We start from the raw sequence: 20,665 nt of genomic DNA on the forward strand, positions 1-20,665 counted from the left end.
CATGGTTAATCTCTTCAGTACGTCTTCGAGCCCAGCGTCTTCTCCCGAGTGGGAAACTTGTTGTTGCTGTAAGATTTTGTCGATGGTATCCGTAGTCCTCAGTCCATAGATTCGATCAGGCTGCTTCTCAACTCGACGACGATTTTCGGGGTCATTCTGAATGAAGCTTCGCTCGCTATTACGATAAGTGAATATATCGGTTAGTGCTTTACTCAGACTAAGCACATGATCAGCTGTGGCTTACTCGCTTGGTGGATTCATCAACTTACATGCTATGTCGTTTTGCCAGTGGCTCACACGAGCATACTGAGCGACGTTTCTGACGCTCCACAAGGGACATTGTTTGACTATTGCTGTCTTTCGGATCCGCCTGGATGTAGGATTCCCACAGACGTTTGCGGCACCCCTGGCTGCTTTCGGTCAGCATGCGGGACCTGGAACGGATCAAGCGCGGCATGTAACATACCATCCCACTTCGATCTCAAATCGTTGAAAGATAAGATCCTCAATCGCCGATCGCCACGTATCCTCGTTCGAGTAATCGTCTCTCGATCGCACAGCTTTGTAGATTATCCAGTCTGCCCGCTGCTTGTTCTCGAGCTCCCATGGCCTGTCGATGATGTCGGGCCGAGGTTGTATCGCGTACGACTCGTAACTCATCTTGCCCAGTTGCTGAATATGCTTGAACTTAGTCTGATGTTCTTCGGGGACATCTCCTGGATGCGCTGGGCGGAAGATCAGCGGATGGAACTTGATGCGGAACTCCTTGACGATTGCCTCGTCAGCAGCAGCTTTCTGGGCAGCTGTTTGTTTGTCTGGAACAGCGTCTGCTGTCTTCTTCCCTTCCCTTTTCTTTGGCACAGGATCCATCGGTGGATCCGATGCTCCGTCTCGTTTTCTCTTACTTCCAGTACTAGCAACAGTCTTTGAGGCTTGCGCATTGCCCCTGGTTCTCAGCGTCGGAGCCATGAGTGCTGATACGGAAAAGGTAATGAGATCTGGTGTAGTCGGTCTGAGTCTTGTAGGTAAGCTATGGCAACTTTGCTCCTCGACAACGAATTGCGACAAAATGTGGTGCGGCTGGCGCTGGGAAGTTACGACCAGATCGGCCGGCCGGGGTTTGTATGGGTGCCTTGATTCTTGGGGCCAAAAGGCCCAACAGCAATCCTTCGCGCAGGCAGCATGTTTCGATGCAAGAGCTTGAAACTGCCTACTAACTACATTCCGCCCCATCTTCTTACCCGAATCTCGCTTCCCCCACACTAGCGCGGATGCGACGGATGTTGGTGGCCTGAGCGTGCATCAGGGGAAATCAGGCACTGGCATGTTAGTCCACAGCTCAGTCCACTTCTAACACACATCCTCCATCTTTGCTGCATCCTGGGCGATGCCATGGCTCACTTACCATCCACTTCATCAACAACTAGTACTGCGACGATGTAGCGCGATGAGCCATTCGTGGTTACCACAATTGATCAACACCTAAGTATTTTATGCGCAAAAAAAAAAAAAAAACTCTTAAATGGGGTAGGTCACGATTACTCAAGACGCACAACTCTTGCAGACATGTTGCATTGCCCAGCTGAAGTTCTATCGCGCTAATGCCACGCTTAACCGAGAAGCGTGCGGCAATCGTCATGCGATCTCGCAAACATGAGCAGCCGCTCACAATAGCATTATAAATGATTGCAGTCGCATGCTATCTCTTTACCTGTTCATAGTCCCATATGTATATAAGCCGCCCATACTCTGGGATCGCCTCCACGCCAATGCTCTCCAGCATCTCTAGTACTTACCCCAAACCCGTCCCTGAACACACCAAAGTTCTTGGAATCACGAAGCGGTTTGAGGCTATCCTGTAAACATATAGACACGCATTCGTGACTCATTTCCGCATTCACCATGGCTGCAAAAACGCGCTGTGCGAGCTCAGCCGAATGTTTATCTGACACCTCCCACAAAGAGCCGATGACATGCTGAAAGCCGACAAGCAAACACGCACTCATCAAATGCAAGCCTTCGTCGATCAATTTATCAGCACTGCTCCGCCCAGTCGAGCAGGCCGAAAGATATGCTATGAACGGTGGCTTTTCGTGAAGCCTCAAAGACAACAGGTCCTTTACGGTAAGAGGGTTTTGCTGCCAATCTTCGACGAGAAGCGTGCTTTCGAGTGGGTCTTTTGGATCGGACAGGCCATGACCCGCGAAATGGAGAATTGTGGCGCGGCTCATATCTGCTATAACAGCGGCTTTATTGGGCTTCAGTTTTACCTCAGGTAATTCATCGATGGTGGATAGTTTCGAAAGTTCCTCTCGGACCAGTTTCCCTTCTTCGTCTGCAGAAGGAAGATCGTTGCCTCCAGGCGTTGTTCCCATGGACACTATGAGGGGTCGGTGCAAAGACAAGTGGCTGGCTGTGTTCTTTGCGTTGCGCTGACTGTATATCATCGCTTTGATGGATGGACTGTAGGAGGATATGACTTTGTCCATCAAGATGGATGACGAATTCTTGGTGTAATTCCCAGCTGCGTGGATGGGCAAGGAGCACAGAGGACCGCTTGGCACCCACCACAAACGCGGCTTATCTGATGGTTGATGCGATATCAAACCTGAACGATGTAGGGCCTCAAGTATAGGCTGTACGAGGACATCCCAGAGCCATCGAAGCAGCTCGAACATTTTCGGTTGAGTAATTTTACGCGACATCAGGAGCGTGGCCCATGTCTTGATTGCGTCCAGTTGCAGATTCGGAAGAGCAACGTGTTCCAAATGGGAAGATGCAACAATGAAAGCATCACTGCGATACTCACTAACGTTGATCACAATGACGGGACCGGCTGATGCTATAGCTTGCATCTCCTCCATTGAGGGCGGTGCAAGGAAACGAAGGAATCCGTCTTGTTCGCGGATATGCGCAATGCTCTCATCGAGCTGTTTTACGATGTTGTTCCGGTGTGTGAAGTCGAGAGACACGTTCGTGCCGGAAGTCGCATCTTCGATACTGGCCTGTGCAGCAGGCGATTCGAGGCTGCTCCTAAGATGCTCAAATCGAGTAGCAAGATCTGGATGCTGAGATCGCAAGGCCGAAATATCAGAGCGAACATCGAAAAGCAGACCAAGAATGATGCCCCGGCCTTCTTCCAGGATCTCGAGAGCCTTTTCAGCGGTTGCACCCGCCTGTAGTGCTACTGAGGCGGCTACCGTAGTCATCCCGGAAAATTTTGATATTGCGTCCTGTTGATCTTTTTGTTGCAGAGATCGGGGACTGACTCTTTGAAGAAGACTAACGGCAAGTTGCAGCAGAACGTCTGCTTCAGCAAAGTTGGCCTGCAGTATCAGGATGTCGGCAGCTTTTCTAGCTGCTTCAATTCGCAAAGAAGGCGAAGCAACGGGGTTGTGGGCGCATTTGCTTAGATTGCGAACAGATGCTTCCAGACTCTCGGTAGAACCAGCAATCTTGTAATGTTCGAATTGTGTATTGCCAAGATTGCGAAGCCGCGAGGGGAGTTTTCCGTCAGTAGGGAGCGTCTGATCAACGACTGATTGAAATAGTTCAACGGCTTCGGTTATGTTTCTCGAAGAGTCGGCCTGTGGTATTGGGCTCATTGCGCTGATTTGCAGGATTCGTGCCAGGTTGTTCCGATTGGCGAGATACTCCAGCTTCGTGGGTCGACCGAGATGAACCGCCTTCCGCGCGAATAGCACGGCTTTGTTGAGATCGTCTGCATCGACTTTGTTCATATAGCGGGCGATCAGCAGACCAGACAATGTACTGAGGATTGTTTCAGCAAAATGATTCTGATCAGACGTGTTTCGTTCCGCATCAGTCGCGCACTGTATCGCTTCTTCCAAGTCTTTTTCACCACCCTCTCGGTCGAACCTTAGCCACAACACGCCAGCAAGGTTGTGCATGCGCTTCGTACGTTGAGAGCTATCGAGTGTTGTTCGATCCAATGACTTCCTTGCAGCATCAATCGCGCGATGAATGTCCTCTTTGACCTGCATCAGCTCATATCGGAATCGAACTAGGCCTGTGAGAACGTTCCAGTATTCTTGAGCATAATCACTCCTCCCCTCAGCTAGATGTCCTATCTCATCGAGCTTTTCAATCCCTCTGTCTAAGTATATCACTTCTCCATGGCATAGGTACATTAGTCCTTGGCACGATGCACTCTCGGTTTCGTACTTTAGAAGCTTCGGCGAGTTCGGTGGTAACAGGGTTGCAGCTTCTTCTGCGATCGGAATTGCTTTCGCCAAGTGTTCTGGTTCTCGTGTGGTAGAGTACAATACTCGTAGCTTAACGGCAAGGTTGTGAAGGTGAAGGGCCCGATCCCTGTCTGTCTCGGCTGGCAAGATGTCCAGAATCAGTTCCGCGAAGTACACCGCTCTTTTGACATCGTTGGGGTCGTTCGTAGCTTCGTATCGAAGATTGAGCATCATTGATGCCTTGTCGCAACAGTCGGCTTTGGCACTCGGGGTCTGGACTTTGCCGAGGGCCTTCTCAAGGTAACGAACGCAACGAGTGATATCATTGACATCTTGGAAGTTCTGGGCACGGCATCCTTTGATCAGAGCAATGGCAAAAGACCACCAAGCCTTTCCATGGGAAGTCAAGATCCAGACGATTCCCTTACGAGCATCCTCGGCTACTGCGTGGCGATATTGTTCCAAGTGCGTCTGTGAAGACTCGATGTCTGATGGGTCGTAAGAGTCGTTCTCTGCCAAACGAAGCACCCACTCATGCTGCTCCAGGATACTAACTAAGAGCCTGTGCCTTGACAACAACAGTTCGCGATGCACAGGCATAATAGCGTGAATCGAACACTGTAACCAATAGAGCGCACATGCAAGGTCCTCTTTGGAGTTCGTTCGTTTGAACTTGATCATGAAAAGGTTGCTGACTTTCGCATGAACCCGGTGTTGCATATCTTGATCCTTTCCATGCAGTGATAAAATCCTGTAAGCTGCATCGATTGCAAGATTGAGGTCCGATTCTGTCATGGTGCGAAGGAACATGAAATAGCGTAAAGAGGATAGGCACCAGACGTCCCCTGCTCCTTCATTATTCTCAAGCAGTGTTATCAGCCCTTGAAGTGTGTCGACATCTGCCGCTTCGAACGTTTCTTCCAATTGTTGTCGTTCTGCAATTACTTGCGCCTGCTGTTCGTTTACGCTCTCCGTGTCCATACCTAGGTATTTGGTCTTTTACCACTGCTGGTTCTTGTGCACGCGGGGGGTTGGAAAGACTTGGTTATAGCTATCCAGGAGATGGGGAACGGAAAGGTGATGTTTACACTTCTCCGCAGGCAGTCTTTAAGCGGGGCCTTCGCCCTGACGCTACGGCTCGCAGTAGAACAGACATGTGGGCTGCGGACGCTCAGGTTGCCTATGTGAAGACGTCAGATTTCGAGGAGCGCATATGCATCAACAAGCCATTTGGGGGTCAGCTGAAGTCTAGCCCTCGGTGGCGTTCTCAGCGCGAAGGCTCAAAGTCCACAAGATCTGATTGGGTGACATAATTCGAGCTAGTGCTGGTCACGAGGTGCCTGGCCAATGGGAACGAGCAGATCTCGCTTATGTCTTCCGAAACTGTCTTATCACCCATCTCACGCCTCCACGCTGTTCTAGGGAGCTGCAGGCCGGCGTACTGTGTGAACCAACTTCTTGGTTGATTCCTCAACAAAAGCCGTCGCGAGCTCTCGACACAGACCCGCGTTGTGGGTGACCGAGCTGCTGTTGGACTGACTGCGTCGCTTCCTTAATGAGATTACTCTTATACCTTGTTTCTGGCTAATTCTTCTCAACGACAATTGCGAACATGGCCCCAGGTGTATTATCCACCCTCCAGCTCAAACACCCTATCGCACTATCTGAAGTCAAGCTGGGCCGTCTTATCACCAATCCTCTATATCCGGATGACAACTTCTTCCAGCCCGAGGCATCGAAGTTCGCAGAGCATGACGATGCAAACGCTCGGAACACATCTACGCCAAGCGACTCACCACCTATGAAGGTCTCAATCCAGCCATTCCACAATTTCAATGACACTCTGGAGCGCTCACGCGGAACAAAACTGGAGCTCTCTTTATTAAGCTTGCTATCAACATCTACAAACTTCTCTAAGGGCAGTTCCAGGACCATTGAGAGCCCTCTGTGCCTCATCCACCAAGTGCGAAACCCAGAGTCTTATTTTGCAACAGTGTGCAAAGACAAGACAGCCTGTGAATGGATGGAGGAGCAGAATCAATGCCCAAAGACATATGTTTATCTGATCTGTGGCTTCAAGACTTTGACGGACGCGACGTTGGAGCGAGATGGCACGAAAACGACTGAGTTCACACCTTCAGCTTCTTTACCTGTTGCAACAATCGCTGGTGCAGCAGCAGGAGTACCGATAGTTCTTCCAGATGGTGTAGGAGATGTTGAAGTTGGCATGGGCATCACAAAAGAATCGAGCGAGAGTCTGGGGTACTCTGCACCGGGAGAGCGCGTCTATGCGTTGCAGTGTCGAAAGATCCACTTCAAGCGCTTCTCATCAAAAGTCGACGGTTCTCGTCTGAAGAAGAAAGATGAGAATTGCTGGATATCGTATATCGATGAAAAGTCAGGGGATACGGACGAAGATGCAGTCGAAGCAGAGCTCGCTGGTGCTTTTGGCTTGGAAGATATCGACGATGAGTATGAGACGCTTGAAAAAGTAGAAGTGGGCTCAGAAGAAATCTTGTTTCAATCCGAGTAGATCCACACAATGGCAATAGCTTGATACTCAGGAGAACTATTCGCGTATGAACTAAAGAAGTCATGCTGGTCGTATAGATTGATCGCTTGTAGCAAGCATTCATTTGGCTATTGTACCAGCGCCTGAACATGGAAATCAAATGTTTGCCAATCGTCGTCCATCTTTGGCTGTTTTGAAAGGGGAAATGCACCATCGCGACAAAGAGGTGCTAGCTCTTGCAGGAGATCGTCCAGATCCTCAGCTGACTCGTTTCCTCTCCAGTAACCTTCATCCTCAGCGACTCGTAATTTCAGTAACGCCATCGCGCTCAGATCTTTCTCTGGCATAGATACGAATATCTTGAACGTGTCCACAATCGGGATTTCGCGTGCTGCAGCAGCCTGCAAGGTATCCGAAATCTCTACAAAGAGATCTACATTGAGTTGGTCATGGGGCGCAATACTGTAGAACACGTTTGAGTGCATGATCGAAATTCCCATTTCAGGATTGAAATTCAGGATGACGCAACCGATGGTATCTTTGGAATTGTTCGTGACTTTAAAACGGAACAATTCCTTTTGTTGCACACGATATACGCCGTCTCGCTGCCGTTCCACGCTCTGAGCTGCAGGTAACCAAATTGAGTCATCGGTGTCCTCGTCCACAACGTGTTCGCGACCGTTTGGCGAAGGCTCAAGAGTGACATAGGCCAGGTCTGGGAGGTTGCCAAGACGAATGTGTGGATTCTCTAAGCCTTTCAACAGTTTGAACCGGGTTATGTGCTCTAGGCGGGAGATGAGCTTGGACATGCTCTCATTGCCAGTAAGCGAAGTCAGCGTTTTGGAGATATGGTCAGGGAAAATGTCCCCAACGCACTTAATCCGATAGAGATCGTCATGATCCAATTGGATTTGGAATTGAGCGTCGTCGTCATTCGATAAGTACAGCTTTTCCTTCCCTTTCAGGCTATGGTGCCAGTCGTGTTCAAATTGGAGAGCTGGGGTGCCATTGGCAGGGATGAATCGGACTCCGGCAGTTCCTCCTAGCGGTAGGCTTTGCAATACGGCTGGGCATCCAACTTCAAGCTCTTGCCATTGTGATTCCGTAATGCTTTGTGGCTGAAGAAAGACAGCACGGCACTCTCGCGATTTCATTTGTTCGACCCGTACTTTTGCGAGAATGTCTGATTCTGATATCGGCATTGCGGGGTCGAAGTGGAGAGGAAGAATGGCATAGACGGAATGTTTGTATACTGCATCCATTCTGCCACCATCTAAGCGCAGCTGCTGCCTTTGCTTCTCCACTTGAAGTACTGTGAGGGTATGAACTCTAGACCTGAAAGCCTCGTCGAAGAAGAACCGATGCATATCCCCGATGATGAAAGGCGTTTGGGAGACCACCAGTTCCGCTATCTTTGAACGGACTCGATCGTAAATGGCACGAGTAGACAGCCGTGTAGATGTGTTTCGAAGCGTATCTAACAGCCAATAGGAGAGGTACCCGTGCCTGTAAATGTCGGTGGCTGTTCTGCAGGGATATTCCTTTGCCTTTTGGTAATCAAGGCAGGCAGCGAGAGTCACAAATCCGCTCGGTGATTCCAGCCAGGAAGCCTTGCCAGCCCAATGTTGCACTCTAGCCATGTTGTCAGGAACATCGATCTCTTGGTCCGACTGGTAAGTGCCCCGAACGCCACGGACCCCTTCAACTTCTTCGTCATCATCTTCACCCCGCACCGCACCGCCGGAGAAGCAACTGTCGAGTACCACTGTAAGGACCACATCCTTTGCAACGATGTCCTGCAAGAGAGCGCCGAGTTCCAGATCCCTGAGGTATTTGCCACCCTGTTTGATATCCCAGGGCACAAGACAATGATCAATGTTTCCGTGGCCCTGTCGCAGAGATTCGAAAACTGTCGTAGCACACGCTCCGTGTCCAGAATAGTGGATGTAGATAATATCCCCTGCGGCAGATGTCCGAGCAAGATTCTGTAAGGTGCCAACGATATTCTTGTACGTCGGTAGTTTGTGAACCTCACTGCTCTGTTCGTACGGGCTCGTGGTACCTGGAACAGGCGCGAGTAGTGTATCAATATTGCCAGCAGGAACTTTCAAGGTACGGAGGAGGTATTCCCGAATAGCGAGTACATCGTTGACGCAGCCCCGCAGATTTCTGTATTCGACTTCGTTCCCGCTAGTGTCTTTCCTTGGATGTTGATCCTGTCCTTGAACCTCATACTCATCGATGCCCATTAAGACAGCTCTTTTGGTCGTCATGTGGCGAGGACTGTTGTGCGTCACACTAGGCTGTTCGTTTTCGTTTCGATCTCCAGTCTGGGCTGTTGTGACATTCGCAAGTCCAACCAGAATGTACATATGGAGCCGATATATCGTTACGCGCGGCCGTTACCAGATCTTAGGCTACCTGGGTAGCGCGCCACGGGCCGCCATCAGGGCGTTCTTCAGCTCTGCACCCCTAGCGTGCGGCGCGAGCGACACACAACAAGACGGACCACATACCACTCGCTTGCGCCGCGCAGACTATCCTCCTATCTTGTCTGCTAACATACTACTGGCACTTGAGGGAGAGGCGCCACGAGGCCACCCGCATATGCGTGGCGTTATTGGTAGCAATACTGTCTGCCAATTTAGACACCCATGAGCCAGAAGCTGCACGTACTCCACGGTATCGAGTCCAGACACTCTCAGCTTTGCAGCCACGGCGTTGCGAAGGTGTAAGGCTGACCAATCAAAGGGCGCGGATACCATAGAGATGTAGAAGACGCCTGCAAATGGGGGACTTTGCATTACACAAACCCGGCGAGCTGAGGGGGTCGAGGCGATGACCGCGCATGCGTGATCTGACTTCCAGCGCCGCCGTTCGCTGTCAACGATTTAGCTCTCAAAAACAAATAGCTTCCTGCTCACATGCTGCTTGAGAGCGGTCGCGGCCCTTGGGTAGCTGTATGAATCCGGCAGATACCTAGGTAGCGCAAAGACTCGCCTGTACCCTGTAATTCTCGCCAGTCTTTGCCGCTGAAGGCCCCCTCGCGTGTTGTGGTGTCGAGCTGCGGTTGCGCATGGGGTAAGTGAGTCTTTCTGGCTTCGCTCCACCGATGCGCAATGCTAAATCGCGGTATCGCATCGCGCGATGGCGTTCGCAGGCATTTCCGCCTCCACAGTAGCGCTTACCTTTCGACCCCGCACAAACAGCGGATAGCGCCGTTGCGCTTGCTAATTCGTGTCTTGGTCTGCTCAACTAGGTCTGGAGGATTGCAGTTCAACATACATGATGACGCAAGACGGCGAGTTCGTGTGGACTTCGACAGCAGAGGGGCGCCAAGCCACTAGTGTTTCCCCACACTAGCGCGGATGCGACGGAACCTTGGAATTTGCGGCCTCAGCGTGTGTCAGGGGGATTTCGCGCATCGACATACTGAACCATGGATCACCTTACTTCCCACACTTCTCACTTTGCGTGTCCAACATATGCATCATATGCGACCCTTACCCATACTTTGTTGTTGTTGTTTCCTCAGAGGTTCTCCGTTTTGCTGCGGGTCGACTGCCAGGTGTCACCGCCCCGAGGTCATGCGTCATGCGTCATGAATATGACATCCTTCACCCCGCGTCTCGATACTAAACGAAAGGCAATGCCTCTACAGGAGCATCGCGTGTTAGATGCGCCACAGCTCGGAATAACTCATGAATAATCCTCGCATTCTCACGACAAACACCAAAAGCGATACAACTTTGGGCCATTGCTACCTAGGTACCTGGTCTACGTCATATCAATGTAGCCATCGTCACCTTGTGCCTGCTGAGCGGTAGCTTATAGGTCCCTACACAGGAGTAGCGGCCTTCTTAGTACACTGACACACGGCATAGGTCGAAGAGAAGTCAAGTACCGACACCATTGCGATTGGGCTCTAATAGTCTTGATCCGAGCCCAGGATGCAGCGACAGAGCCTGTTGATACATTCTTAAGGGGGTAGCTGACCATGTCAAGATGGGTCATTTCAAGCCATGTAGTACCTAGGTAGTCGCGACGTAATCTTGGCAGAGGCGCGAAGTCTAGAGTAAGTGTTTCAAAGGTACCGGAGGACTTGGCCAATCACGAGTCCATGTCGATATGAGGTACAACATCTCGGAATCTGGGGTAATTACCAGGTGTGTATGGGTAAAGGGCGATTACGAACGAAATCACGAGCCCAATATCCCGGTCGTTGGTCACTACAAGACAGACATAATGTGCTCATCGCTTCCCGTTTTGAGGAATTCTTAGGTCTATCGACAGCAGCCCGTCACATCACGTAGAAATGCGACTCTCAAGCATCACAATGTCAGCCTTTCTTACTGCCACTGTCCATGCCCACGGCCGAATAACCCAAATCACGACATCCAGCGGGGAGATATACGAAGGCTGGGATCCCGCTTCCTCGGACGATCTGATAACTCTGCATCCACTTGCGGCATGGTCCGCGTCGAATCTCGGCAACATATACGTCCCGCCCTCGCAGTTCAATACGTCCAACATCGCCTGTCACTACAACGCTATACCAGGCGCTCTTCACATCAATACCATCGCCGGTGACGAGCTAAGACTACAATGGAACGAGTGGCCAGTATCGCACGTCGGTCCAGTCATGACGTATCTGGCGGACTGCGAGGGTAGCTGCACAGACAGGAAAAGTAGTGACCTGTCATGGGTGAAGATCGATGAGCTAGGCTGGCTGAACAGTACAGGCTGGGACACATTGGATCTCGGTGGGACGTGGGCCGCCGATGTGCTCATTACAAATGGGTATTCTTGGATGGTCAAAATACCGGAAAGACTCGCGGGGGGCTACTATGTGTTGCGACATGAGATCATCGCGTTGCATGTTGCCGAGGAGCTGGATGGTGCTCAGGCGTATCCGCAGTGTGTGAATTTGCACGTTGCACGGAAGTCGAGTGAAGAAGAGAAGAAGCTGGTTGGTGGTATTCTGGGAAAAGAGTTATACGGTATGAAGGATGAAGGTATACTGGTAGACGTGCATCGGAAGCTTGCTGGGTACAAGATCCCGGGGCCGAAGCTATGGGAAGATGCGACACGTATACGCCAGCCTAATCAATGATGCTGCATTCATTTCATGCTGAGAGCGAGTCGACTTCCAGCTTACTCGAAATATTCGACTCACCCAAAGGATCATATGATGAGTTCTCGAGGTATCTTACCAGCAATTCCACCACCTTGGCGCCTGACCAATCATACCCGCGATTGCATGAATTGTAGAAGGCTTTCTGTCTTCCACGCTGCGTCTGGGCGGTCAAAATTCTTACTACCAATCGCAAGTGCATCAGATAGTAAGTCTATAAGTTGCGTCAATCACGAACATGTTTGAGGCGCCTTTGATCTCATCTCATCTTGTAGCAAGCTGAAAAGCGCTCCGGGTGAGTCGTACCGTAGGTATCCTGCCATTACTACGGTGTCTCTGACAGTCGACAATATCTTGGAACTACTACGAATGAGAGAAATGCGGAGTTTGAGTGAGTATTACAACTTAACAGTCACTGTGCCGGGCGTTTATGAAAAGCTAGTCATCTCACCAGCCCGTCCGGGAAAAACATTGCGCAATGGAGGATGAATTATTGCGCAATGGGCGACAATTGCGACTACAACTCCACTTTCAGTATCTCCCATCCAACGCGCTCAGGCCAACGCACAAATATAATATTGCTGTCCGGACCCGACGTGCATCACTTCTACTTCTACCTCGACCCCGACATCCAGCCGCAGAAAACGTTGCAAGCATGTCTCAGTTGCTCGACCTACCGATAGAGATCTTCCAGCTCACGATGAGCGAACTGGTAAAGAAGCACGGTATACCAGACGCGTGGAAGGCTCTAGGAGCCAGCCGTAAGTACCAGTACAACAACTCCACAAACGATATGCAAGACTGACAAACTGCGACATCAGGAGCGTTTCGCGACTTTATCAAGTACGCTGTCCTCGCCAACCCCTCTCTGAACGCCTACCTCAAGACGCCTGCCGGCCGCAAGATCCTCAGGGAGTACCTCGCCGACTTCCTCTTCGTGCGAAGCAAGAAGCTCAACGGCTTTGTACGCAGCCACGTGCCGGACTTCATCCGCGATGTCGTCCTAGCGATGAGTCAATGGACCGCCAACGACGTGGAAGAGACTGCACTCAGGAAGGCGCTCTGCGAGCAGTTTGTTCGCCGCCATCCCGACGCGTTCAGATACGTTACCACTCGTATCAGCAGACTGGTTGGCCATTACGCGCGATCCTTTTCGGTCACTGAGACAGCCAATCTGGTTGCTGCAGCCGCCGCGACTGGAAATCTCAGCGCACTGAAACACTTCGCGCGCACCGAGAAGCGACTGTTGTGGTCACAGTCACCAGCCTTTGGATACCCACTTGACGTCGCGGTGTATGCGGGCCAAGATGCCGTCGTCAAGGCTATTGTGCAACAGGCAGTTACGAACCAGGGTCGAGACTTCGCCGGGCAGTCATACACCGAGCACTACTCTTTCTGCGAAGCTATCCGCACTGCTATCGAGCTGAAAGACATCCGGAAGCTGAAGTATCTCCTGAGCAAGTACACATCCGCGTTCGGCTCAGCAACCGAATGCTGCGTGAAAGCCTGGCTGAAGACGACAATCGAGTTTGGCGGCGAAGATGTACTCAAGCTCATTCTTAAAGTGCCTTCGCGATACGGTCCATCGATCATGTACGCCGCCTTTGAAACAGCATGCCGCCTTGCGAAGCCAGATCTCCTCCATCTGCTGTTCGGCTCTCAAGTGGGTCAAACCACTCTATCGATCAACCATGTTGAAGACTTCACATACCCCCTACTCACCGCCGTCAAGGCTTGCGCGACACAAGAGGATGCCATCTTCATCAAGGAGCTACTCAAGCTGTGCGCGGACCCCAATGGTCCTGCGTACTTAGCCAATCTCGATCGACCCCTCGTAGCGGCGATGCGTGACGGCAAGACCGCCGCTTGTCTGGTATTGCTTGAAGCTGGTGCTAATCCGCATTTGGTAGCATGTACGAGATGGGTGAACAGGATGAGGAAGCTATACCCCAGGGATACAGAGGCGGGCAAGGCCTTGAGGGAAGCCCTGAAGATCTGCGAGAAGCCTAAGGTAGCCAGAGACGAGGACTTTCTTGTTGAGGTAGTCGAGGCAGACGAGGAAGTGGAGATGGACGGAGATGACGAGATGGAGCTGTGAAACACCTAGAAGCCTGCATTACGTCGGGGCTATGCTCTACTTCCGCTTTGAGAGCAGCGTAGACTGCAAAGCCGCATGGAAGTCACTAGATAGTCTTGTGCTTTAGAAATGTGAGAGGCGTGCGAACTTGTGCTTTGAGTGGAATGCGCAGTATCACTGTCCACGGTTGATCGTAATAAGAAGATAGAAGACGAAAGTGACAGATGATGAGAAGGGTGTTTGTCGTGGGCGTACGGCGAGAGGAATGAGGAGAGGACGCGGAAGGAGAGTTTTGACATGGTGGGGCTTCCGCGGGAGTGACGAGGCCGATCATCGGCGTTGTTAGGCTGATGTCTAGTTGTTGTCTGCAGGGCGTAATTCTCAGGGGCGAGGTCAGTCGTATTTGAATCCTTCGCGTAGATGCTGTAGCTTTCGTCACGAAGGTCGTTCTGAGAAGGGGGGCGCATGAACCCGGCTTCCCGTGTGGCGCGAAGTTTGCTGCGACCTCACGAATGGGCTACCGCATTCGGAGCGGCATTGCCCGTTCGCGGATCCAACCTTCTTCCAACTCGCCGCGTTTGATCCTGTCTTCAAAAAAAATCCTCGAGTGCTCCCAATGGTTCAGCGGCGCATGAATACTTGTTGTGTCCAACACACACCCATGTTGCGATGCGCATCGCCACCGGTGCACGGCCGCTACCAAGATACCATACAATGCGCACGTCTTGCCAGCCGTCCTTTAGTCACAAGCCTCCCAAAAGGATGGAGTTGCGTCGCCCCGTGATACTTTCTGGTCTCCTGTATGGTCACATAATATAAACTCATGTCACCTGGGTATGATAGGAAGTCGATCCGCATTCTCAGCCGACAACGAGAATTGTTCCTACGTATGCCCAGGTGTCCAAGCAGATCGCCCGATATCAACATCTCAAACTCATAATGCAAATTGTACCCGAACTCGTAGCCATTGAAAGACACCCATACAACAACAGGATTTACGCCCTGCAGACAGTCCTGGCTACATCCTAACGAGGACTCAGGTCGTAGTTGCTTTGGACGGCCATACAGGCTATCGCGGGCTCTCGCTCGACCTCGCCACTCGCGATCTTGCGCTTCAGCTCCGCCCTCTCTTCTCGGTCCTTCTTCATGTTTTCGTCGCGCTCGTTTTTGGTGCCGAAGCTTGGAATCAGCTCTGAAGGAGGGTTCATCCACTGCCTTCAATCGCGGGATCAAGTCAGCCAATGCTCCACTTGCTCAATAAGGGTGCCACGGGCGGCGGGACTCACTCTGGTGGAACTGTTCTACCATCAACCCCGCGGAACCTATCTTCCTTCTCCTGATTCCAAGGACCTCTGTCCAACCATGATTTGATCAGCTCTGGTGACATCGGCTTGGCATCGAAGATTTCGATTTGAGTGACCTGGTCGGGAGGCCCGGGTAGGTACCGAATCACTCTCATTACTCCATCTCTGCACATCATGTGGAAGTGGGGGCCGTCTTCGCACTCTTGCATAGAATCGATGAAGATCTCCAGTGGGTCTGTCTTGAGTCTCGTTTGAGCAGAACCAGTGGCTCGCTCCATACCGCCTTCGTGTTGAGTTGGGTCTGCAGTTGAATCCTTCTCGTTCTTGGACATTATCGATTCGTTCTCGGTCGAAGGAAAGGTTCCGGCGCCCAGCACTAGCTGTAGCTTTGATTAAATGTAACGTCGGTTAGAGGGTTAAATAGAGTAGTGAAAGCAAGGAGCGCCGTGTCGCGCAGAGGAGAGAGCGGCGCGCAAAAGCTGGCATGCGGGGCGTACTTATAGATGGCTTGTCTAGTGCTGACCAACAGCATCCTGTATGACGTAGCCTTGCGATTCACCCCCTTCGCAGCCACGCGGGTATACAGGATCAAGTACGTTGAGGGCGTTAGGAAACCGAGAAGATGCACCGGCAGTGTCCTATAAAGCATCCACTCTGTCCCACAATATGGACATTCTTCGAGTACACTACAGTCAGTAATACTACTCTGTATCCGTTCTATTCGTTCCAGATAATCGCAATGAGACTCTCATCATTCCTCCCCGTCGGTGCGACCTTTCTGCTAGCAGCAGCAGCGGCCACAGCTGATGTGGTAGGCAACCCAGAAGGCCGTTTTCATGTCAACAATTACTGACAGTGCGTCTCTAGTCGCTCGAAGAGGCACTCAAGAACTTCAACGACGGCGCCGTGATGGATATTGGACATGATGGAGTGCTTCGCAGCTTGAACTCAGCACGTGACACTGTGCTCGATTTCGTCCAGCTTAGTGAGCCTCAGATCGCTGAACTTCTTGCTAAAGTGGGCTCGAAGCGGTCTGCCACGCCAGGCGTGTAAGTCTACTCCTTCGAGATCTCATATCAGTCACTGTAGTGAATAAAACTAAATCCCGGTTCAGTGATGGACGCACCGTAACGTCTGAAGCTCAGCTATGGGCCGTCCCAGACGGGATTGTCGCACGCGAAACAAGCGCCAAAAGATCAGAGGCAAAGATGCCAGGTGGTCTGTCTTTGCATCAGAGGGCAGAATGCGATGCTGGCAGACTCTGCAATGAGCGAGACGATTGCTACGAGTATAACTGCGCCCGATGCCTCTTTGACACAGGGTGTGTCGGAGGTCCCGGGGGCTGCTCGAGCCCCAACGGCCAGTGCGCGTGGAATTTGTGAGGGCTGATGCTGAGGACTGCCTATTCTACCATTGACTCTGCTTTGGAAATCGTGGCTCAAGCCTATCACACTCGTTAGCATCCAATCAAGTCAAATACATTCCCAGAGTATACCGATTTCTTGTTTGCCCGATATCTCATGTGACTGCGTGGATGGTTTGACAAACAATGCACGACTCGACCGAATGAATACTTAAGGCTACACTCCGACTCCAGGCTTCTACTAGCTTTCATTGTACAAAAGCGCCCTATATATCTGCTCTTTTCGCTTCTTTGCTTGGATCACAGACTTCTGCCCAACAACACTCGTCTACATATAGGTGATCGACAGCCACAATCTCCCACGACTACCTCTTCGAAACACACAATCAGCCATGTCGTCTACAGTACTAGTCAGCGACCTTCCTTCCAACTGCGAGTCATCCTACGTCTTCATCGAGCTACGTTTACAGGACGTTGAAGTCGAAGAAGTGTACGCACGAGCGGGAGGAGGCGAGTCCGCCTGGATAGTCTTCAAGGCCCCCGACGTCGCCGCAACCTTTGAGAAGAACCACAAAGGCTACCACTTCGGGGCAACCGGCAAGAAGATCGCGACCTCATTCTGGAACGAAGCCATTCCCGAATTCGCCACCAATCGCTATTACGACTTCGTCCGCGCCCGGGATCACCAAATTCACTCGCGCACCGTTGAGATTACCGGTCTTCCCGCAAAGCACACTCTGAGTGACATGAACAAGTTGCTAGAGTCGGTGCGAGACCAGTACCTTGAGGCCACCAAGCAGAACCAACGTCTGAACCCAACCGACTACGGCTACTACGAGCCCATCAACATCCTTCATGTTAAAACATGCGACCCAGGAGTCGGGCTTTTGCAGCTCGCACAGCCGTGGATGGCGGTCGAAATAGTACGCCAGTACGCGGGTACCTACTGGAAGAACGCGACTCTCAACGCTCGGTGCGTCCCTGATGAAGAAATGGATAAACTGCTTGTCAAGGAACCCAGCGCTACGGACGTATCGCTCTTTGTCCGTGGTCTGAAGGTCGGTACTTCGTCGACAGAGGTGCGAGAGATCTTCAAGGACTTTGCCATTCGCGACGTCAATATCCTACCAGGCAAGACATTCTGCTTCGTTGTCGTTCAGCAAGCGCACGCGGATTCGATACTCGCACAGTTCAAAGATGGCGTCAAGTGGCAAGGGCGCACTATCAAGGTGGACCTGTCGGACAAGGATAAGAGGAAGAGGAAGGCTGAGTTTGGTATGGTCGGGGCGCTCCCTGCTCCTGCGCCCACTGCTCTGCCGCCTACGGACATCACGGACTTGAAACTGAGCAACCTACCGTACGACGTCACAGACTACAAAATCCGCACCCTGTTCGAGGGCTTCACCGTATACAAAGTCGTCATCATGCAGGGCTACGCTTTCGTGGGTATCCCGACGGGGGAAGTCGGCCGCGCATTGGACATGCTGAACGACACGATGATTGGGGCACAATACATCAAGGCCAAGGTTGCTGATCCCCGGAAGAAGTAGGGCTGCAGGTCTGGTTCGGCGCTATGAAGGCGTCAAAGGGGGTTACGAGATGTCACAAGTGGGTTGTTGCGTGTCTTGTATATGTCAACTGGTACGTTGATGGTTACTCTAGAAAGTTTAGACGGCTTGTAGGCGCTTGAGTGTGGTAAGACTCTGAGGATTGCGATCTCTCTCATTTAATGAGGAGTACCTTTGCGTATGTGGTGGTTATGTATTTCGGAAGTCATGAGTGGCTCGTCTCGCTCTGCGTCATCGCAGTACCATGGTTGCCTGTGGTAATGAAATACTTGCAAATTAATTCACTGCAATGTTGCCCTCGTGATGGATGTTGCCTAAAGTTACACTGACCATGCCTTGTATGAGTATGCTCGAGCTTCCATAATTCTAGCGTATTGCGTCCCGATAACACTTGCTGCTGAGCTAAAGACTCGATCAAGCCGAACGCTCAAAGCTCAACCATGACAGACTACACCTATTACAGTTCATCCGCGTCCAGAGGCTTCACCTTTTTGATACCGTACCATGTCCAAGCCAACTTTGTCAAGATCACGAAGCAGCTACCTTCCGCCGTGCGTCCAGTCTACCGCGAGTATTTTGGCGACATCATGGCATGTCGAGATCGAGCTCGAGACTCCGCTGAGATGATGCAAGCGTTCGTGAACGAGAACTTTCCGCGGATTTCGAAGGACCATAATCGGCTAGCGAATCTGATGAATACGGAGATCGATAAGCAGAGGAAGGGTGTGTTGGTTAAGATACCAATCACGGGCGATGGGACAGCGGCTGAAGACGATGAAGACGAACCGGTGGCGCAACCGCGAACAAGGGAGCAGGGTGTGGCTACGTCCGACAAAAAAGTAACACCAGAAGCTGTGTCCGAGGTTTCTGCGGAGGCGACAGTGCGGGAAGAGTCCCCGAAAGCAGCTCCTCCTCCGACCATGGCGAATACCAAGCTTGTTCGGCCAACTCTGCGTGAGGGCCCTGCGACATCGCCGGCGTCCCCAACAGGCGTGAATGGTGAACAATCCGAGGTAGACGAAGAAGACAGCGAGCTGAGCGTGATATTGCTCGACACATCAGAGCCTTGGAACGACTCGCTTTGGCCACACGGCGCCTGGATCGACGGTCTAGAAGTCATCGATGCGCTTCCATGGGCGCAGCCAAAACCGACCTAAACGCATCGCTCGGATCGCCACCCTTCCCATATCAAGCCACACCACCCATACTTAATCCTCGTTTCTCTTTATCCCTGCCTTTATGTCCCAGAAGCAAGTGACCTGCAGCTTTCCGCGGCCGACGCACTCAGGGTTGTCGCAGTGGAAGCGCGAACATCGTTCTCGGTAGCGGAAGTCTATGTTACTGAGGCAGTACATGCATGGCCATAGGTCGACGTAGGGGAAGGTGGCCTTGATCTCGTACGTGGCGTTCCTACGCTGGGTTAGAGTGGCGTTTGAGGAAGACATCCTAGCACTCACCTCCACTTTTGGATGTGTTCTCGCGTGAGGTTGTGCGATGCCGGAAGGTCTTCTTGTCGGAGGGTCGGGGTGTCGCTTCGCTTGGCTGTTGAAGCGCCTGCATTCGTGGGTGTTGGAGCGCTTTGCTCATCGGATTGCCGAAGGTCACTGCTTCTCCGACGATTCTCGCGTCTCAGTCGTTGGGCGTTCATGTCTTGTGGTTGTTGGGTTTCCTGGCCGCTTGGTTTTGGGGCATTTCCGTATCCGAACAGCGGCATGGTTATCGTCGTGCGATCTTCGCAATAGAGGACAAAGGATTGTGGGTTAGTCAAGGAAGTCAAAGGAAATTGTCAGCTGTTCAGCGAACGGAGCTTTGTGTGACGGTATTCACTCGCGTAGCGCGTGGCATCAACCACGTAACGGTGAACTCTGGATTGTGAATATGTTCGGTCGTCGCACGGTTCGGAAAGACATGATGACGCATACTGTACCAGATGTTCCACGGTAAGCTGAAGACCACCTGATGCGATAGTAACATTCTAAACCGTCTTGGTCACGAGGCGGATATATCCTTCGCTAAACTTGTGAATTAACAGATGTCGATTTGCTGGGTATCGTTCGCATCTCCATGGTTATGAGTGGCTCTACAGTACAAGTCCAATACAGCAAGGTGGGACATGGCTGACGAGGACTGTAAGTCTTGCCATCGCCTTTCCAGCTGGGAAGAAGGTTTCTGCGCTTGAAGCAAGGCATCTACTGTGAGCGTTACAGTAATCGGGCACTAGGTGAGCCAGTTCAGCCGATGAGCCACCCCGAACATCAAAACACCCCAACCGTCCCAACCTTGCACGCGCCACAACTCCACAAATATGGACCCAATTCAGAAAGCGATTGAAGATATCAAATCGCGCGAAGACAGCGCATCTTTTAGCTATCGCGAAGTTGCGAAACGGTAGGGTTGCGACTAAACAACGTTGTCGCAGCGGCATTAGACGAAAACACGCCCAAATGCAGACGCTGCGCTCGCTCGACGCTCCCTCAGCCCACAACAAGAGCAGGAACTTGT

At 51.7% G+C, this 20,665-nt stretch overlaps 10 protein-coding genes across 10 annotated transcripts; 5 read left to right on the plus strand and 5 right to left on the minus strand.

Annotated features, from left to right (window-relative positions):
• Positions 1-444: 444 nt before the first annotated feature.
• Positions 445-1,368, minus strand: J4E90_010367 (uncharacterized protein; the record flags this gene model as incomplete). Its single annotated transcript, XM_051439880.1, has 2 exons — positions 445-1,086; positions 1,360-1,368. The coding sequence occupies 2 exons, from the start codon at positions 1,366-1,368 to the stop codon at positions 445-447; spliced, it is 651 nt and encodes a 216-aa protein (XP_051286307.1).
• Positions 1,369-1,715: 347 nt separating this feature from the next.
• Positions 1,716-4,805, minus strand: J4E90_010368 (uncharacterized protein; the record flags this gene model as incomplete). Its single annotated transcript, XM_051439881.1, has 2 exons — positions 1,716-4,742; positions 4,800-4,805. The coding sequence occupies 2 exons, from the start codon at positions 4,803-4,805 to the stop codon at positions 1,716-1,718; spliced, it is 3,033 nt and encodes a 1,010-aa protein (XP_051286308.1).
• A 1,012-nt stretch (positions 4,806-5,817) lies between these two features.
• On the plus strand, positions 5,818-6,738 carry J4E90_010369 (uncharacterized protein; the record flags this gene model as incomplete). Its single annotated transcript, XM_051439882.1, has 1 exon — positions 5,818-6,738. The coding sequence occupies one exon, from the start codon at positions 5,818-5,820 to the stop codon at positions 6,736-6,738; it is 921 nt and encodes a 306-aa protein (XP_051286309.1).
• Positions 6,739-6,845: 107 nt separating this feature from the next.
• J4E90_010370 (uncharacterized protein) lies at positions 6,846-8,966 on the minus strand (the record flags this gene model as incomplete). The annotated part of the gene is made up of 1 exon (XM_051439883.1): positions 6,846-8,966. One exon carries the CDS (start codon positions 8,964-8,966, stop codon positions 6,846-6,848), a length of 2,121 nt encoding a protein of 706 aa, XP_051286310.1.
• A 1,773-nt stretch (positions 8,967-10,739) lies between these two features.
• On the plus strand, positions 10,740-11,830 carry J4E90_010371 (uncharacterized protein; the record flags this gene model as incomplete). The annotated part of the gene is made up of 2 exons (XM_051439884.1): positions 10,740-10,744; positions 11,119-11,830. The coding sequence occupies 2 exons, from the start codon at positions 10,740-10,742 to the stop codon at positions 11,828-11,830; spliced, it is 717 nt and encodes a 238-aa protein (XP_051286311.1).
• A 676-nt stretch (positions 11,831-12,506) lies between these two features.
• J4E90_010372 (uncharacterized protein) lies at positions 12,507-13,949 on the plus strand (the record flags this gene model as incomplete). Its single annotated transcript, XM_051439885.1, has 2 exons — positions 12,507-12,612; positions 12,673-13,949. The coding sequence occupies 2 exons, from the start codon at positions 12,507-12,509 to the stop codon at positions 13,947-13,949; spliced, it is 1,383 nt and encodes a 460-aa protein (XP_051286312.1).
• Positions 13,950-14,953: 1,004 nt separating this feature from the next.
• Positions 14,954-15,564, minus strand: J4E90_010373 (uncharacterized protein; the record flags this gene model as incomplete). The annotated part of the gene is made up of 2 exons (XM_051439886.1): positions 14,954-15,143; positions 15,215-15,564. The coding sequence occupies 2 exons, from the start codon at positions 15,562-15,564 to the stop codon at positions 14,954-14,956; spliced, it is 540 nt and encodes a 179-aa protein (XP_051286313.1).
• A 1,423-nt stretch (positions 15,565-16,987) lies between these two features.
• On the plus strand, positions 16,988-18,145 carry J4E90_010374 (uncharacterized protein; the record flags this gene model as incomplete). Its single annotated transcript, XM_051439887.1, has 1 exon — positions 16,988-18,145. The coding sequence occupies one exon, from the start codon at positions 16,988-16,990 to the stop codon at positions 18,143-18,145; it is 1,158 nt and encodes a 385-aa protein (XP_051286314.1).
• A 458-nt stretch (positions 18,146-18,603) lies between these two features.
• Positions 18,604-19,320, plus strand: J4E90_010375 (uncharacterized protein; the record flags this gene model as incomplete). The annotated part of the gene is made up of 1 exon (XM_051439888.1): positions 18,604-19,320. The coding sequence occupies one exon, from the start codon at positions 18,604-18,606 to the stop codon at positions 19,318-19,320; it is 717 nt and encodes a 238-aa protein (XP_051286315.1).
• A 51-nt stretch (positions 19,321-19,371) lies between these two features.
• On the minus strand, positions 19,372-19,811 carry J4E90_010376 (uncharacterized protein; the record flags this gene model as incomplete). The annotated part of the gene is made up of 2 exons (XM_051439889.1): positions 19,372-19,573; positions 19,621-19,811. 2 exons carry the CDS (start codon positions 19,809-19,811, stop codon positions 19,372-19,374), a joined length of 393 nt encoding a protein of 130 aa, XP_051286316.1.
• Between the last annotated feature and the right edge of the window lie 854 nt (positions 19,812-20,665).

The sequence above is a fragment of the Alternaria incomplexa genome (assembly GCF_024043165.1).
Source record: "Alternaria incomplexa strain BMP 0042 chromosome Unknown scaffold_21, whole genome shotgun sequence".
In the NCBI taxonomy this organism is placed as follows: Eukaryota; Fungi; Ascomycota; class Dothideomycetes; order Pleosporales; family Pleosporaceae; genus Alternaria; species Alternaria incomplexa.